At 35.4% G+C, this 20,269-nt stretch overlaps 1 protein-coding gene across 4 annotated transcripts in view; it reads left to right on the top strand.

Moving 5' to 3' along the window:
- The window catches only part of LOC106052545 (solute carrier family 15 member 4-like), a 39,272-nt gene extending 20,014 nt beyond the window's left edge, over positions 1-19,258 (top strand). For all 4 annotated transcript variants that reach the window (XM_056021790.1, XM_056021791.1, XM_056021789.1 and 1 more), the window contains exons 3-13: positions 3,246-3,403; positions 5,017-5,115; positions 5,761-5,825; positions 6,802-6,941; positions 11,453-11,622; positions 13,329-13,378; positions 15,164-15,322; positions 16,382-16,571; positions 16,704-16,904; positions 17,443-17,577; positions 18,181-19,258. In XM_056021790.1, coding sequence (XP_055877765.1) covers positions 3,246-3,403; positions 5,017-5,115; positions 5,761-5,825; positions 6,802-6,941; positions 11,453-11,622; positions 13,329-13,378; positions 15,164-15,322; positions 16,382-16,571; positions 16,704-16,904; positions 17,443-17,577; positions 18,181-18,464 — 1,651 coding nt within the window. In that variant the 3' untranslated portion in view covers positions 18,465-19,258. The remainder of the gene's footprint in view (positions 1-3,245; positions 3,404-5,016; positions 5,116-5,760; positions 5,826-6,801; positions 6,942-11,452; positions 11,623-13,328; positions 13,379-15,163; positions 15,323-16,381; positions 16,572-16,703; positions 16,905-17,442; positions 17,578-18,180) is intronic.
- The last annotated feature ends 1,011 nt before the right edge of the window (positions 19,259-20,269 follow it).

The following is a 20,269-nucleotide window of genomic DNA, read 5'->3' as shown; positions in this document are numbered from 1 at the left end:
TATATCAACTTAGTTCATCTGTCAGTCCGGTCAAAACCATTTACAGGTCATTACTCCCACTTCCCATTCTCGGTTCCAGTAGAAACTTTACATAATTAGTCATTGTCGATGACAACACATGAATCAATAAAATTAATTACCAATTAGTGTATCAATTAGTAATACTTAATGTGTTTTGTTTAATATGGAAAATATACTCCATTATACAAACTTGTATGCTTCAAAAGTAGGTGGAGAAATGTATATATCATCTATAAAAGTAAGTAAAGTTCCCTTTTCAGACCTTGTGGTCTATAGGCAGATGATGTAAAGGTAATGTGTTTCTATCATATATAAGCAACCACTAAATGTGTAATGCATGTGTTACCTGCAAAGTGTGAAATGTAGGCAATCTATTAGATACCTGAGGTTTTAGGAAAGTACGAAATGATTCTACATTTCCTACTTGCCGAGGTTTTCTATAGAATGATTAGTTTTGCGTCAGGCAAACTAAAAAAAATAAAATAGAAAGATATTTATACATTAAAAAACAAAACTGAAATGAACATTAGTATTTCTTAAGACTAAAACTAACTTTGTAGTCCCATGTCTTCTTTACCCTAGGCTTGGTTTTAATGTCAACTTACTAACTTACTTAATCCTGTGTACTCCCCGGGGAGCATAGGGCCGCAACCACACCTCTCCACCGAACTCGGTTCTGAGCAGCTTTCTTCATCTGCTCCCATGTCATTCCAGTACCCTCAGCTTCACTGATGACTGACCTCCTCCAGGTTTGTTTGGGTCTGCCCACTTTCCTCTTTCCTTGTGGGTTCCAGTCAAGTGCCTGCCTTGCAGCATTGGTTGCTGGTTTTCGCAGGGTGTGTCCTATCCAGCTCCACTTTCGCTTTGTGATGTCTTGGGCTATGGGCTTTTGTCTAGTTCTCTCCCACAAATCGATAGTAGTTATCTTTTCTGGCCACCTAATTCCTAATATCCGGCGTAGGCATCTGTTAACAAAAGTCTGGAGCTTTTCCATATTTGTTTTAATGACTCTCCAAGTTTCTGAACCGTATAGGAGGACAGACTTAACGTTTGTATTATAGATTCGTATCTTGTTGTGTAGAGATAATGCCTTAGAGCGCCAGATTGTTTGAAGATTTGAAAAGGCAAACCTAGCTTTATTGATCCGAATTAGTATATCATCATCAGCTCCGCCGTCTTTACCAACTCTACTTCCCAGATATGTGAAGTGGTCCGTTCTCTCCCTGTAGCATGATTGGGTTCTCTTGTCTGTTGTTGATCCTCATAACTTCTGTTTTCTTTTTGCTGATTAGAAGTCCAGTCTTTTTCGCTATTTCTGAGAGTCTGGTGAGTTTGGTCTGACCTTTTCGTTGTGTATGGGAGAGGAGGCAGATGTCATCGGCGACATCCAGGTCCTCTAAATGTTGTGTTTAATGTCAAGTTTTATTTAAATACATATTTCTTTAGCTCATGAAAATAGTAATGCACATGCAGAATAACAAACGGGCACGACATGACCTAAATTGTGCCGAAGTGCCATAAACCCAAAACTCATAATTATAAAATTGTTTAGTTTTTTTCCCTAACTAAACTAAAATGAGAAATGAAAAGATACCGATACATGGAGAGGTGGGCGTGTTAAACTATTTACCTGCAACCGCTAAAGAGGATTACAGTAATTCATAACACTCTTAAAAGCTCCTCTTATTTAAATAACTCTATACGTTTCTTCAAAAATACAATTACAAAATCAATATAATAGTTTTACAAATAGAGGATTTTAAAAGTTATAAAGGGTAATCCAAATCTGATGATATTTGTTCGGATTTTTTTTTTATTGCATTTCCCAACTTTTGCTTAATCTTTTATTTTTCTTATAAATTATTTTATATGGATAACCCCTCCCCCCCCCCCCAACCACCCAACTGAGACTTACCAGACACCTTCAAACTCCTTACAAAGTAGAACGCAGAATAATAAAATCGTACTTGAATTTCAAAATATTTCATGAAAAAAAATGTGAGTTGGTCATAGGCTGTACAATTCTTTTGTCTATCTTGTTTCTCAGACTGTGACTTTTTACAACTGTTAGGTCATTCCAACCCAAACAAAAAGTGTGTACCTCCATGTCCGATATTTTCCTCCAATAGTTTTAAGTGGAAGCACCTCATTGGGAAATGTTATTCTAAGTTCTTTGTATTTTTTATCTGGGCGGGACTTTAAAATGTCAACCTGATAGTATGAACTTAAATGAGAAAATATCTTATTATAATTATTTTAAACACCATTTTTTTTTTTTAATAACCCTCTGAGGTGATAATAAAGGTCAGTCTCAAGATGTGTTTTATTTTGTCAATGACATATGTGTCGAAATGTCAATCAAAAATGAATTGCACTAAAGCCTTGTTTAACATTTTTTTTAAAAAGGAAAAAAATGTGCGCTATTCAAATTTAGCTTTGTCATCATAGGAATCCTTGGGCCTTAGGCCTCTTTTCTTTGCCTCTTTTTTTTGGAGCTTTAAATGCCTTCTTTTTGTCCCTCCTTCCTCTTTTGTGGGCTTTTAATTTTTTTTAAACTATTATTATTATTATAAGTTCTCACATTTCACAAATAGTAAAGTATAAAGAATTAAAATTAAACTTTGAAATATGATTAATCCATACTTGATTAGTAATTAAAATAGTGAATCTACATAAATAGTAGGTAGAAAGTTCAAGATTATTGAAAACAAACAAAAATTGATCTGTCTTGTGAAGAATGGTCTCCACACTACCGTTAACAGACCACCAGCAGACAACGGTAATGTCTGTACTGGATGTGGCAAATTATGTAGGTAACCCTTAGGACTGCGTTGTGACGTAAAATATGGCACCCCTCCTTAAATCTTCAGATTCGAACTCAAGCCTTATGTTTATATAGTACGTTTACAGATGTACAAAAAAAAATGTGCAGATGTCTAACAGAGGTAATACTGTTGCATGCCGACTGATACAAGAAATATCACAATGGATGCAGCACAGACATATGTTCAGAATCAAAATACGAGAATGTCAGTGTCTGTTTAAAAAAATAGGGTTATACACACACAAACACACAGTGCACAAACACACACATACATACACACACACAAACATTCAACACTCAAACACACATACATAATCACACAAACATTCAACACACACACACACACAACGCACAGACACACAACTTTATGTTTCACTTTTCTCTTTCTGCCCACATACAGCAACACTTCGACCTTCTTCGTGACCCTGAGCATCCTGGTCACTGAGATGTGTGAGAGGCTGACCTACTATAGCATTTCCGCTGGGCTCATTCTCTTCTGCACAAGCAAACTGGACATCGGTCAAGCGAACGCCACCACAATCAATCAGGTGTTTGGTGGTAGGTATCCTCTGGTTTCAAAACATTTATCCGTGACCACTTCCGAGACTACTTGCAGTGTTTTATTACAAAGCTTATAGCAACTCACGCTGTCAGCCTGATTGGCATTGGCATAGACAAGAGTCAACTAATTACTGGTAATTAATTACTTGGAGGCGCGGTGGCTGAGCGGTAAAGCGCTCGGCTTCTGAACCGGGGATCGAGTCCTTTGATTTTTAAATTTCGAGATGTTTGGGCGCCTCTTCACTCTGATCTCTTTCTCTATGTTTCTCTCTGAGTCTTTCTCTATGTTTCTCTCTTAGTCTTTCTCTATGTTTCTCTCTTAGGCTTTCTCTATGTTTCTCTCTGAGTCTTTCTCTATGTTTCTCTCTTAGGCTTTCTCTATGTTTCTCTCTTAGTCTTTCTCTATGTTTCTCTCTTAATCTTTCTCTTTTTTTTCTCTTCTCTTTTTCTTTCTGTCTTTCTCTTCTTCTTTTTTTTTCTCTCTCATTTTGCATCTTTCTTTTTCTCTCCTTCTTTTTCTCTCTAATTTACCTTTTATTACACGTTCTCTGTATATCAGGAACGATCACACCGGAAGTGTTATATAGTATTGTGGTCTTTGTGCCAAAGTTTGTGTTCAAGTTTTAGGGCCCATCCTCTCAGTATCCTCCCAGGCTAGGCCCATTGCCTGCGATGCTTACTAGCACTTTTCTGATTATAGGTCGACCTTTTTAAGGACACCCCCACCCCTTTGTCTTTTTTCAGTGTTACAGTATGAACCTGATACTGATAAAGAATAATAGTGTTGTTGGTTTTCCCTTTTGAAAAATTTCTCATTTATAATGGTATTTACGTGGCTAAATTAACACATGTAACTCAGGGGGGTGTCAAACCAATCCTCATCATATGATATACTATATGTCCCTGTTATTGTTTGTATTGCTGATGTATAGTTTATCTGCGTGTTTCTTAATCGACCACCGGCGGAAAAATGGTTATGCTTGCCTTGGGTGTGGCAAAATATATAGGTCACAGCTGGGGCTGCGTGGCCAAGGGAAATACTGCGTTCCTCATTCATCTTCGGACTCGAAGACAAGCCTTATTATAAGCGCGATGGTTGCCCGTTTGTGGATCAGTGGGGGTGTAGGCGGGTAACTGACAGGTCTCCGACAGTCTCGTGCTGAATGTAAGGGCTCGGTAATACAACTCAGCTCAATGGACCTCATTCACCAATCGTAAAAAAAAAACAACATTTAGTCACGTGATCTTATTGATAAAACAATGAAAAAAAAAAACTGCCATCATGAATTAAACATGAGATCGTAAATTATATAGAAGAGATAGAGCTCCACGTGGCTAAATGTTGTTTGTTTACGATTGGTGAATGAGGTCCATTCGGATCTCGAACACAAGCTCCCTTGATAGGTAGCCACATGTTTAGGCATCTCTGCCACGCATCAGCCCTGCCCAAAATATTTCTTTTAACTCTTTCTCTCCGTAATTATTTACCACATTCTGGTGGAATCAACGCTGGTAGCGTCAGTTCGGAGAGAAAGAGTTAAATTATTTAATGATTGCTATTCTTTTATATATCACAGCGCAATGCGAATCATGACTTTTCTATCTTTTAGGATTTGTGTATATCATTCCAATCATTGGAGGTTTTCTGGCCGACTCCTACCTGGGTAGGTTCAAAACTATTTGGATATCATCGCTGATTTACATTGTAGGTAAGCTGATACTTAAGGAATATGCAAATATCTGTTGGAGATGACTTTTTTTAAAAATAACTTTGTTGAAACGATCTTTTTTTTAAATGGCTTTTTTTTTTAAATAACTTTTTAAAAATGATTTCTTTAAAAAGACTTGTTGGTGTTAAAATACGTGACAATAATCATTTATTAAAAAGTCTTTTTGTTTGAAATGACTTGATAGATTGAAATGACTTGATAGATTGAAATGACTTGATAGATTGAAATGACTTGATAGATTGAAATAACTTGGTGGATTGAAATGACTTGATTGATTGATTGAAATGACTTGATTGATTGAAATGACTTGATTGATTGAAATGACTTGATTGATTGAAATGACTTGATCAATTGAAATGACTTGATTGATTGAAATAACTTGAATGACTGAAAAGACTTGATTGATTTAAATGACTTGATCAATTGAAATGTTTGATTGATTGAAATAATTTGAATGACTTAAAAGACTTGATTGATTGAAACGATTTGATTAATTGAAATGGCTTGATTGATTGAAATGCCTTGATTGATAACTTGTTTATTTGAGAGGACTTCACTAAAATGACTTGTTCGAAACGACGTGTTAGTTTGATAAGATTTAATTCGATTCTCTTCTTCCAAAAGGAGTGTTTCTGCTACCAGCCGCGGCGATAGAATACAAAAATTGGAACTGGGCTGAACTCTCTGTGGTAGGTAAATACGCCATACAACTACATACATATATGTTTATTATTTTTTTTTTATTATTTTTTACTGACAACTTAGCGACATTACAGAGAAAAGCTGCGACTACCTACCTACTTAGTATGGTAATGATGTTACAGACGTTACTTATAAAAAAAACAACTGTGCTTAATTTTTTTTTTTTGGTTCAAGCTGTTTAGCGCATTATTAAAATATTCGTATTTTAAGCGTGAATTCTAGACGTAAATAATTCATACAACATTTACCAATATTTGAACATTAATGCAGTGTATTTAAAACAAATAAATTATATAACCTGTAGTCTACAAGAAAGATACAATTTAAATTACATATTTCGAAATATTCAGTTATGATTTCTGCATCCTCAGAATTTCATCGTTTTATGACGTTTTTTTCTGTATATTTTGTATATACGGATTCATCCCCCCCCCCTCAAGCAATATGTTCTGTTACGTTTTTTCTTCAACTTCCCATTGTCGGATCAAGTTGAAAGTTTGCAGAAATATTTATAGTCGATGACATTAAATGAATCAATCCTAACAAAAAAAATAAAAAAAAGAGATTTGTTAATTAATTAATAGTAATTAATTAATTTTATTTTTAAAGTAGAAAGAGATAAATGGCAGTAATTATCGGTCCTTTCCCTAAGATAGGCTTTGCTTAAAAAAAGATTCCTTCTTTTGTTTTTTCTTGTTTAACTCTTTCTCTCCTAACTGACGATACCAGCGTTGATTCCACCAGAATGTGGTAAATAATTACGGAGAGAAAGAGTTAAGATTCCCAAGTCCCCAAAAGCCTATTTCAGTCTGCAGCCATTACTTATACATTTAATTATTATCAGTTGAAAGCAAAGGTAACGATTACTAAGAGTGATTTATTTTTAACCCTTTGCTTGTCAAACCTACTGGTAAATATGGCACTTACTTTAATTTCAAATGAAATTTTTTCTTGGCATTGCAGACTGGCAGAACTGCTCTTTTTGGCACGGCCTTGGTGTGCGTGGCTCTTGGCACAGGAGGAATCAAGGCTAATGTGGGACCTTTCGGAGCAGAACAAATTGAATCGCTGGGGAAGGACGCTATCCAGACATTCTTCAATTGGTAAGCTTGTATGCATCATTTAATAAACTAATTAGTACTTTGAACTAACTAAGGGAAGGAAGCTATCCAGACATTCTTCAATTGGTAAGTTTGTATGCATCATTTAATAAACTAATTAGTACTTTGAATTAACTAAGGGAAGGACGCTATCCAGACATTCTTCAATTGGTAAGTTTGTATGCATCATTTTATAAACTAATTAGTACTTTGAACTAACTAAGGGAAGGAAGTTATCCAGAGATTCTGCAATTAGTAAGTTTGTATGCATCATCTTATAGACTAATTAGTACTTTGAACTAACTAAGGGAAGGAAGCCATCCAGACATTCTTCAATAGGTAAGTTTGTATGCATCATCTTATAGACTAATTAGTACTTTGAACTAACTAAGGGAAGGAAGCTATCCAGACATTCTTCAATTGGTAAGCTTGTATGCATCATCTTATAGACTAGTTAGTACTCTGAACTGACTGAAAATAGTAGAGTAATCACTGCGAATAATGGAAAATTCTGAGGACATTCTAGAGGCGAATACTTCATTGTATTTGTTGTGGATGGTCGTTGACTTGTCGCACCGTTCTGCTGGTAGGCAAATAAACTGCTGTAGGCATATTATATCATAACTTGAAATAATAACTTGAATAACTTCTTGGAGAAAAAGACTAAGGATACATTTTATTACAGTTTAGACAAAATCAACTTGAGATGCAATGCAATGTCGTAGACTTTAGTAATAAAATAAAATGGTATTTTAAACAAAATATAAATCACTACAAAACACGTCTTTTCACTCTATCTATCTGGAGTCGTCTCCTACCAAAAGACCGCTCACGACAATGCTTCTTATCTTGCATCATTCACACTGCCTAGTTAAACTCTTAAAACCGTTTTCTAGATGCAGGACAGGGATATCTGCAGGCTAGGTTTGATCTTCCATTTTCATAGTATGGAGTTGCCCAGCACAGATCATTAGTAACTGTTAGTAGTGCATTCCAGAGACTTTATATTGTAAAAATGGTTAGAGAAAAATGCATATTTTTTGAAAAACAACAACATTGAAATATAAAGTTAGAGTTAATTTGGAATGAGATCATATTTTCCTTCTGCTTTTTTGGACAATGACTTGTCTTTTTTTTTTATTGTTACATTAGAAAAAATGTCGTGGAATTACTTGTTCTCATTGATTATCTTCTCTTGGTATAATTTATGTCCCCTGATTCATGCATACTACATGTTCACATTGTTAACTATCTCTCTCTCTCTTGCGTTCCATAAGTCATGTCGCACACGTGTTACACCTGTCTAAGCTGTCACAGCTGTCTAAGCTGTCACACCTGTCTAAGCTGTCACAGCTGTCACACCTCCATCAGTGGACTGGTCCCCGATCAATACAATAAGTCTGATAGATCAGACAATTGATTGTATACAACGTGTGTATAATAGCCATTTTGTAAACAGACTAACATCTAGCCTTTTGACAATACTTAGCGATTTTTAATAGTGCATGTATATATATATATATATATATATATATATATATATATAGAGAGAGAGAGAGAGAGAGAGAGAGAGAGAGAGAGAGAGAGAGAGCATCCTCATTGCACTGCGCGGAGTTATAAAAAGCTCCGACAACTTTGTCACAATCCAGGCGCTGTTCCTCAAGGGGCCGTTACATAATAAATGGCGTGTCCCGCACGGTTAGCCTGGTATAGAAAAGAAAAATGGCGAGGGTCTTGGTAGATCTATACGCAGCCTCTTGTCGCGAGTCTGACCCACCCGCCAGACAAAACAGTGTACACTGTTCTCATACAGGGCGATGAGAGGGAGCTCTTGTTCACTTTTGCTGGCCTAGAGTTCCAAGAGCCGAAGGCTCAACTCTACCTGACAGTTTAAGAATAAGAATAAGAAATACATATATAATCAAGTGCACCTGGTTCTCGGTTTTACTTATAGAATTAATGTTTGAATTTAAGTAAATCATGATTTAATTGTATTAGTAATGAAGTAAAAAAGTTAAGTACCTCTTTCAGACAAGTAGGTCAGGTGTTGTAAAGGTTATCTCTTTCTTTGGACGACGGTCAACAAGGCCAGAAAAGCGACCAACCTCAAATACGTTCAAAACCTCAGTCTTCATCGAGATTCCACTCCGAGACCCCTGGGTTGACAGTTTAAAGTCTTACCCCTCATCCACCACGCTGTATGTGGTAAATCACGCGAATGGAGAGGGGATTCTGGGAATGGAGAAGGGGATTCTGGGAATGGAGAGGGGATTCTGGGAATGGAGAGGGGATTCTGGGAATGTTCGTGAACGCAAGCGTTGACGTGTATGTCTATGTCAGGCCCTTCATGAAGACTACATCACTTTGTGCATCTTGCATTCTCCCAGCTTCCCACTTCACCTGTGTGGTCACCTAAGACCAACCTAGCCCCGATGTTAGGTGTTAGTAAATAGAACTCTTTAAGTTAGGTCAGACTCTACAGGATTTCTCGCTAGGGTCTCTGCCACTAGAAAAGTGAAGAAAATGAAAACTACATACAAATGCGATGGATCCAACGAGGTCACCTATGGTCACAGCTCTTTACTTTCTGGACCCGCTCTGTACCTACATTTTGTTCCTAGTCTTCGCAACGTCGTTAAACAGTTTGACGCTTTGCACTCACTTTGCACTCACTTTGCACTCACTTTGCACTCACTTTGCGCCTGGGTACTCCTTACCTTTCTCTTTCTTCCACCGCCCTTAGCCGCTATCACCGCGCCTCTCTCTTTCCAGTCACCTTCACTTATCTCTTTACTTTGTTGAACCGTTGGGGCACCACACGTGATCTTTTTTTTCTCCATTCCTGTCTTTTGCCTTAAGTAGAGTCTCACTCAACGAGTGGCCTGTTCATTCTTTTACATGTTGTCTTCCCATCGCTTTCTCTGCCTGCCTCTTCTTCTTTTTTTCCTGGTACTGTTCCTTGCAGGAAGGTCTTCGCGAGACCTTATGACATGGTTTCAGTTTTAGCTTGCGTTTTTTTGACATTGATCAGCAGGTCACCGCGAGGACCTGCCAGTTTGATTCGGTTCCGAATCTCCTTATTTTGATGCAGTCTTTGTAGCTGATACCTAAAATCAGCTACTGGGGAATCTTAATTCTACTGCTAGGATCCTCTTATCCAGTTCTGAAGTCAGCGTCCAAGATTCGCAAGCATATAAGAATATCAGTCTGATTTTAACCTTACGCTTTGTCTATCCAGATGGTTTTAGCCTTGCAAGTGCTCCCTATCTCTAGCCTGTTCCTTTCGAGCTTGTTACAACTGCAAGAGAAAATGAAACAACACCAAAATACAATGACGTCATTGTGTTTCTCTGTTCAGTAATTTATTCAAGTAATTGCTTTATTGCGTGCTAGGAAGTCAGCAGAAGAAAAAAATCAAGAAAAGGAAGACGCCTCATGGGAATAGTGGCCAGATTTTTTTGGTCTTCAAAAACAGCATTCAGCAAAGATTGTAAATAATATTTTCTGAAGTCTACGTTAAAAAAATAAGGGTAAAAAAAATATGTATGCAATAATGGGGAGGGGGGCATTTTATAATCATGGAGTTTATTTTTTTTTAAATTAAGAACAGATTTGTATTGGTCCAATCAAATGGAAATTTAGTTTGGCTACATTTTAACTAACCTCCTCGGCGTAACTACTGCAACAATAACAATATATATGCAAATACGAACAACATTTACATATGAAACACATACACACTCACAAACAGCGCTTTATGAATAAGACTTCTACGTACTTCTTTAAGTTTTAAGATGCAATGCAGTTAAAGCAGAGACAGTTAGTTAACTATTTCCCAATGGACGGAAATGTTCAGAGAAGATGAAGGAAGGCCTGTTAAACTGAAATATATTAGATCAACTCTTTTAATGTGGTGTTAAGTGATTTGAATAGGAGACTGGTCATAATTTTAGACATAATGTGTTGCTGGACTGAGCACAGAGATCTATACTAACGCTTACTCTCCCTGTTCAACTGTTACTGTTATCTTAATTCGAAATGTTCAAAGTTTGAAAACAATGAATAAATAGAAACCAAACCAAGATCTGAATTTAAGGAGCACAGGTGACGATTCTAAAACAGACTTTCCCCATAACATGCGGGTTAATTTTAAAATAGGAGAAAATTCGGAGGTTTTACTTTTTCTAGTTCTAAATACTTACCTGTCCATACCATCACAAAAGAGGTACAAGACACCGATAGCAAAGACAAACAGACACAAACACTCTTTTGTTCCCCTGGCAATCAAATCATTAAATAAGAACAATCTGGTATAAACTTTGTCACATGTAAATTATGAGCGAGTCTGGTGTGAATGTACATTTTGGTTTCTTATAGTTATAATGTTTTTTGTTTGGTGTGATGCACAAATTGTAAGACAAATTTCCATACGGACAATAAAGATTATTATTATTATTATTATAATCATTTACCTTTTGACATATTATTTTCATTCATGTTTTTCACTACGCCAGGTTCTACTGGGTGATCAATGTCGGCGCCCTCATCGCCTACGCCGGGGTGGCGTACATTCAGCAAGAGGTCAGTTTTGCCTGGGGGTTCTTCGTTCCGTTAGTCAGCATGGTGTTGGCGCTGAGTGTCTTCGTGGCCGTTAAATCGAGATACGTCAGGACCAGACCGAAAGGTAGGAGATATTCTGTTCCTCACCTTTAACTTTAACGTCACTCCAGCGTCACTGTAACATCACTGTAGCATCACTCTAACATTGCTTTAACATCAATCCAATATCAATCTAACCTCACCCTAACTGCATTACTGTAGCATCACTTTAACATCGCTTTAACATCACATTAACATCTTTTTAACATCGCTTTAACATCGCTTTAACATTACTTTAACATCGCTTTGACATCACTTTAATATCGCTTTAACATCGCTTTAACATCACTTTAACATCACTTTAACATCGCTTTAACATATTAACATCACTTTAACATCACTTTAACATCACTTTAACATCACTTTAACATCGCTTTAACATCACTTTAACATCGCTTTAACATCACTTTAACATCGCTTTAACATTACTTTAACATCGCTTTGACATCACTTTAATATCGCTTTAACATCGCTTTAACATCACTTTAACATCACTTTAACATCGCTTTAACATATTAACATCACTTTAACATCACTTTAACATCACTTTAACATAGTTTTCACATCTCTTTAACATCACTTTATCGCTTTAACATCGCTTTAACATCGCTTTAACATCACTTTAACATCGCTTTAACATCACTTTAACATCACTTTAACATCGCTTTAACATCGCTTTAACGTAATTCCTACATCACTCTAACTTCATTATAAAATTACTCAAAATCATCATTTTAACATCACTATGACATCAACATTAGTGTAACGTCCCTCTAACGTCACTCTAAAATCGCTGACCAATAACTAACACAGACCAAATACAAGAATGTCAATACTAAGTCACACCCATCTACAACAATCTTACTAGGAATGAGCACTTATAAATTCTTTACACCAAAATACATCAAAGACTTTTCTATCTTAGGAAACTAGGAAAATTTAAACTTAACGAAACAATAATTAAACTTTTTATATTACCGTCGTTAGTCGAATTACTTTTACCTTTTACTGTTTTCCCATACAGATATAAAATAATAATAGTGTGTCGTACATAAAATTGTTTGGTTCTGGAACTATAAACTTTGTGAAATTAGAAAAAGCAAATAGTAATTTGGATTTATTATGCTACTTTTACTTCATTATTGTTTAAAGGGTTCTTCTTCTTCGTTCTCATTGTTATGTTGGAGTGTTCAGATGAGTAGACCAATACATGAGATGAACTGCGCAGTGGTTTCCAAATCAGGGAGCTCTCCATATAGTTTCCTTTCTATTGGGGTGATTCTAAGACTCTTGAGACTCTAGGCCTGTGAAAGCTTGCGTCTTCTTGTCTGAACAAACTTCTGTCTGAGACATCCATAGTTCCGATCCCGATGGCTCTTATCCCAAGAGGAGACACTTAAGTTAGAAGCGAAGTCGAATGCCGAGCACACTGGGGAAACTCTCCCATATTGCTTCTCTGTGTCACATAAGATGTGCAGGTGTACTCCGTAAACAAACGATCCCTTGAATAACACAGTATGTGGATAGTGACTTCTTTGTCCTTGTTCCTTATGCACCCCATGAGGGTGGGGGGTCTCTTTTGCTTCCCAATTGGCCGCTTATTGGCCTAATAGTCTATTCTAACGACCGTTTCCACCAGAAAGCTACGTTGATGCCGAGAGGCGTTGTTAAAGGGACTTTTTCTAACAATAGTTGCTGAAATTTTAAATGATGAAAATGTCTTTATTTCAGGTAGTATTCTTACAACAGGATTCAGTATTTGTGCTCAAGGATCTAGAAGAGTAAGATTTACCGCATTCTAGTAGAACTATTTCCTTTTCTCTCTCTCTCTCTTTCTCTCTTTTTTTCTCTTTTCTGTATATATAGTTGTTCCTACTTTTAGATTTTAACATCCTCTTCTCTCGAACTGAATTTTTAAAAAAAATCTTTATTTCTTGTAGGCCTTTTCTTCTTGCTCTTGTTTTTAAAAAGCTTATATCAGCTCATTCTGTCTGACTATCTGTCTGACTATCTGTCTGACTATCTGTCTGACTATATGTCTGAATATATGTCTGACTATCTGTCTATCTGTCTGACTATCTGCCTGACTGTCTGTCTATTTGTCTGACTATCTGTCTGACTGTCTGACTATCTGTCTGACTGCCTGTCTGACTATCTGACTATCTGTCTGACTGTCTGCCTGACTATCTGCCTTACTATCTGTCTGACTGTCTGACTGTCTGTCTGACTATCTGCCTGACTATCTGTCTGACTGTCTGCCTGACTATCTGTCTGACTGTCTGACTATCTGTCTGACTGTCTGTCTGACTCTGCCTGACTATCTGTCTATCTGTCTGACTATTTGTCTATCTGTCTGACTATCTGTCTATCTGTTTGACTATCTGTCTGACTGTCTATCTGACTATCTGCCTGACTATCTGCCTGACTATCTGTCTGTGTGGTACATAGTTTGTTCACGTTATTTCTCCCACACTTTTTCTCGGATCAAGTTGAAACTTTGCACAGTATTCATTGGCATAGCCAGCATATGAATTTAGTAAAAAACTTTAACTAGTCAGGGAATTTATTACTTGCAATTAATTATTTTGCTTAATATCAACACGACGCGTGGTGGCTAAATGGTAAAGCACTTATAGCTTCTGAACTAGGGGTGTCGGGTTCGAAGCCTGGTGAAGACTGTAATTTTAATTCCCGAATCCTTGAGACATTTTTGAGTCCATCCAGCTTTAATGGTTAGCTGACAATAGTTGGGAAAAAGTAAAGGCGGTTGGTCGTTGTGCTGGCCACATGACACCTTCATCATAAACCCTGAGCCACAGAAACAGATGACCTTTACATCAACAGCCCTATAGATCACAAGGTCTAAAAGGGTTACATCTGTGCGGAGTTCTTTCCCTTAATAATAATAATAATAATAATCTTTATTGTCCATATGGAACTTTGTCTTACAATTTGTGCATTATCTTTGTTGTTTGTTTTTATAATAGGCTTTTTAAAAAATATTTTGCTTGTTACTAATTTGTTCATTATCTTTTGCACTAACTCTCTTTTTTTTTTCCTAATTATTTGTCTGTCTTTCATACTAGTGTCTAGTTTACTTTTTTTTTCTTTCTCTCTCTCTCTCTCTCTCTCTTTCTCTCTCTCTCTCTCTTACTTAGTTTTTACTCTTTAAAATACATAAAAATTTTCTTCTTTCCTTTAATTCACGTTTTATTTGTCCACTTAGGGCAGGGGTTCTCAACCTGTGGATCTCGACCCACTTGGAGGGGTCGATTGACGATTTGCCAGGGGTCGCCTAAGACCATCGAAAATACTGATTGTTAATAAATATTCTTCTATTGCTGTGTGTGAGGGGGGGGGAGGGTCGCGGCAGAATGGGGGATTGTAAAAAGGGGTCGCCGAGCTTAAAAGGTTGAGAACCGCTGACTTAGGGATATTATTGTTGACTCTCACAGAAGTATCATATTTATTTCTTTATGCTTTGCTAGAATCAGCTATAAATATTAGTAGCCTAGTAAATGTTGATAATACTCTATATTTACTGTTAATTAATCAACTATCACTAGGAAGACGTCGGCTCCTCCGGTAAAAAGAAAATGCTGTCATCAGCCAAGAGAAGTCATGGAGGGGACTTTGAAGACCACTTGGTGGACGGAGTGGTCAGTGTTATTAAGGTCATCCCATTCTGTTTCCTGGTCATCATGTACTGGGCCGTATATTCTCAGGTATGTAGTTACTGAAAGTCTAACCTCAAATTGTATAATTTTTGCCACCTAGTTTTGTATGTCCACATTTGAGACCAAAAGAAAATACACTGCCGCAGAGACAGACCTTGAAAAGGAAATCTGAATTAACCACCAGCTGACAATGGTTATGCTTGCACTGGATGCGGCAAAATATGTAGGTCACAGCTGGGGCTGTGTGGCTACGAGAAATACTGCATTCCTCATTAGTCTTATTATTATTTTTGTATATAGTCGATTCCATTATTGATTACAGATTATTTATAGTTTTCATATTTTGTTTAATATTTAATGAAAATCTAAAAATAGACTAAAAGAGTGATAGCTCTCTTCAAATTGTACATTTTCTACTGCTAACTAGAAAAATGAGTGTTTGTAAAGGTAAAACCAGGCTCTTTCATCTATAGTTATCTTTGATGTTTTTCTATATTGCAATTTGGTTTGAGAACAATTGTAGTCCGATTATCACAAAACTAATAATTTATTTCAGCAAAGCAAAAATTTAACAAAAAATGTTAAATATCTTTTTCTACAACATAATCAATCATAAATCCTAATTGGAATAATTTATAATTTCAAATCCAATTTAGAAAGCAGCTGCTTTTTATTTAACTTTATCTTCCTAGTTGCTTCCGCGCTGTGTCTTATGCAGATAAGTCAAAGGGGGGTAACATTCAAATAACGAAATCCAATAACACAGTCGAAAGGCCAACAATAGAAGTTAATTGACGCTGAGAGCGAATGTTGAACAATAATAATGAGGGGAACCATCGAATGTTGTCAAGCTAAATCTCTACGTCCATAAAACTACCTCTCTCTAAAGCCTTCAGAAATAGCCTGTTTACATTTTGCTCTTCTTCCTAAAGTCCTAGCCTAGTTTTTATAAGTCGCGTCGTTGTCTTTCCCTTTTTTGTGTGATAGATAACTAAATCCTAATCCTGCCATAAGAATCCTTGACATTATTTTCAACATAGTTTGTATTTGAATCTTTACACTTTTTATTTAAATTGGTCTTTTTACTGTACTTGTTTTGCTTCTCAGATGTCCAACACATTCTTTGCCCAGTCCGAGAGGATGGACGTCAGTATGGGAGGCGGCGTTAATGTCCCAGCAGCAGCACTGAACGTCTTCAATACTGTAGCCATCATTATCATGATACCCATCGTAGACAGGCTTATCTACCCCTGCTTCAACAAAATGGGAAAACCTTTGACCTACCTAAAACGAATAGGTATAGATTATAGATCATAGAACTAAATTGAGTTGCAGTTTACTTTACTAACAATTGTGGATTCTAAGAAAAGCAACTCAATTTATATTTTGATTTGACTTAATAATAAAACAAATTTCTAAACCTTCACAGGTATTGGCTTTATTTTTGCCACTCTAAGCATGATCGTAGCAGGTATCGTGGAGATTAGCAGGAAGGAGTACCTTGACAGAGCCAATCCACTCGTACAAAACCTGGGTGGCCAGAACTTCAACGCCTCTACCATGTCTGTTTTTGTTCAAATCCCACAGTTTGCTTTAGTAGGAGCCAGTGAAATATTCACCAGTATCACTAGTGAGTCAAACTTATTAATATAAAAGTAGACTTTTCTTATTTTAATATTTTTCTATACACAGTATATAATAAATTTTGCTTTTTAAGATGTTATTATTTTTTAGTGGTCTGTCCGTCTTGTTTGATCTCAGAAGCTATAAAAAATTTAAAAAATCTTACATCAAAATATTTTTGACTTTTCAAAGTTCTGAAGAAACAGCTACTTTTTTTCTTTTCCAAAAAGTAAATTATTTAATTTTTAAATTAATTGCAAGCAGTGTTTTCATAATTATATATCATTTTTACAACTATTCACTTTTAATAGTAAAAAACTTACTAGAGTTTACAATTGCCTTGTAACCTATATTTTAAAAATCTTTATGCAAACGTTGTTTTTTTTTTCTAAAAAAATTTTTTTCTTGAGTTGAGGGGTCCCAAACAGAGAATGCATATCTAAACTTATTTAAGCTACTTAAGCTAATTAGCTTTATGTGCGTCTTCTAACTGAATTCTAGCTATAGCCATAACAAATTCATTATTTTTTTAATTCAACCCACAGCTCTGGAGTTTGCATATAACCAAGCTCCAGTTGCCATGCAGGGTCTGCTGACTGGACTTTTCCTTGCAGCTTCTGGCATTGGCAACTGGGTCTCGACTGCTATCCTGGCTATCGTGGAAAGTGCAACTGAAGGAGGTTAGAAAAAAAAGTCCTTAAGACATAATATTAATGACATTTTCCTTCAATAGAGTTTTACTCCATTAAAATTTTTTGATTTACAATATTCTAGCCAAATTTATTATAGCTTAATATAGAAAATATTTTTTTTTTATTTCTTATAATTTTTTTTTAAACCACTAGAAGCATTGTTGAAGAGTGGTTAGTGCTTGGCTTCCAAACCTAGGGGACCCTGATTCGAATCTCTTTCTTGACTGTGATTTTGAGTTTCAGGATTTTTAGGACAACCCTGATTCCATCCAACTCTAATGACATTGGAAAGGGAAAGTGAGAGGCCATTGGTCTTAATGCTAGTGACTTGACACTCTCATTGACCGTCGGCCATATAAACAGATGACCTTAACTTTATCTGCCCTATTAATCGCAAGGGAGTATTTGAACCAACTAAGGACTCTATCTGTCAATAAGAGCATGCTAATTTAAACATGAATATAATTATCAGGTTCTTTTACATAATTTGCAATAAATTCCAGAAAATGAAAATTGAAATATATTTGGCATTCATTTTATCAAATCAACTTTCTTTTTGTCTTCCCTTGAACTTGACCTTGACCCAAACAGATCCCTGGTGGGCAGACGAGATAAATGACTGCAAGATGGAGAACCTGATGTTTCTTCTAGCCGGACTGATGGCCTTGGACTTCATCATCTTCTGCATTGTGGCACACTTCTACACCTACCAGGACCCGGCCAAGTTTGAGAAGACTGATGAGGTCCCAGTGTCAGAGAAATCAGACACGGACGGTTCTCCCAGCAATGATGCCCCTCCTTCTTACTACAATACATTTAACAACCAGCACACCCATGACGCAGTAAAACCTTCAGATGGAACAACACCATTTTGATGAGAAGCTATGTAGAAACATACACTTAAGCTTTTGAACAAGTCTAATTATGCTGTATTCTTAATGGAAATGATAGAAGGACATTAATTTATATTTTTTTTTTTAGCAGCATTTACATTTTCAGTATTTTTGGAACTAATAAAAATTAAATAAAGGACATTAAATAGGACCCTTTATATTTGTACATTTACATTTATAACAGTAGAACTTTTTCGAAAGCTTATTACTAGCTCTATAAAAAAATTTTCCATAGTTTTTCTGATTATTGTGTAAATCAAATATATAAAACTTAAAGGTGATGGTTTTCATTGTTAGGTGTAATGCTTGGTGTAAGGACTTTTGGTTATATTTGGTATATAAATTCACACAGTTTGAGTTTGCATTGGCTTATCATGTATTATACATATAAATTGTAGTATGATATATTTTTTTTTTTTTTAGCATTTAAAAAAAGGTTTCAAGAAATCCCATACTAATTTCTAAATAGCTAGGTCTTACATAATTATAGTGGGCCTATCTTTGAGTTTAAATAGTAAGAACTGGTCCATTATGTTAAAAGGCCTAGCAAACCTAGTATTGATTCCCTGCGGATGCTGTGATGCACACAATAAAAGACATTTCATACATATGATGAAAATATGTAACACATTTAAGGTTTCTGATCTTATGTTACAAGATATTTATAACAGATGATAAAACAAAACTGTATTTACATGACATAATCTCTGTATCTGGTTTAACATTTGCTCTTCCATTCATTGTTGTTATATATTGTTATCCAAGCCTACAGTTTATACCCTGTGATTGTGTGAAGCAGTGTATTGAGTTCTGCTGTATCATTTCATGTTGTGAACAATTATTCTTGTTAATATATACCTGTTTTATTTTGAACATTGTAGAAATTTATTTTATTTAAAATAAATTTTTTTTGAATTCAATATGGACACAATGACATTTGACATAAAATGACTTTTAGCAATTCATGACATTAATCCTCATAATTTTCAAATAAGACATTCATAAACTCTCAAACCATGTTAAAACTGTTTAGTTTTTATTTATTTGGAATAGGGTTGTATAATATATACTACATACTAGTGCATTAGAGATACAATTCACAAAATATACGGAAAAGGAATGTTTGTTCTTATCACAATAATTCTTTGGGTGACATTCTTAATTTACTTTCAAATTTAAGCAATCATAATAAAAAATTTAAAAGTAATAATATAACAATATTTTATCATAACTAACTTTTAATTACTATATATGTTGGAAGCTCAATCTTTTTAGTTTGTTTCATTTAACTGAGATTTTAGAAGCTATAATAACACATATATGTCATTGGGACTTTAGACCAAGTATGTTGTAATAATCCTTCAGCAAAATACAATGCTATATCGATTTGTTTGATAAATTTTACATCAATTTTGCTGTTAAACTTTGAAGGATAGTAATACATTTTAGGAATTGCAACTTTAAGAATACTTTACAAAGCCTCATTTCATCAGCTTATATTAACTGCCAAATATATTATTATGCTTAATATTTATACAATGCATTTCATTTTTTATTTCCATTTGTAAACATATAACCAATAAAAATAAATAGTGACATGTATTTCTATATATTTCTAGGGATCTTGATACCATGTAAATGTCGGAAGAAAAATTAATAGTGTTAAGTCAGGAAGTAGACTTAGAAATTGTCAAAGAATTTGATACTTATTGTATTTAAGTCTAAATATGAGTTATTTTTATTCATTGTTATAAAACCTACATCTATGGGGATGACTGCTCTAACTA

This window comes from Biomphalaria glabrata, chromosome 2 (assembly GCF_947242115.1).
Source record: "Biomphalaria glabrata chromosome 2, xgBioGlab47.1, whole genome shotgun sequence".
NCBI lineage: Eukaryota > Metazoa > Mollusca > Gastropoda > Planorbidae > Biomphalaria > Biomphalaria glabrata.
Note: the sequence above shows the minus strand (reverse complement) of the source record. Positions and strands in the feature narration are given on the sequence as shown.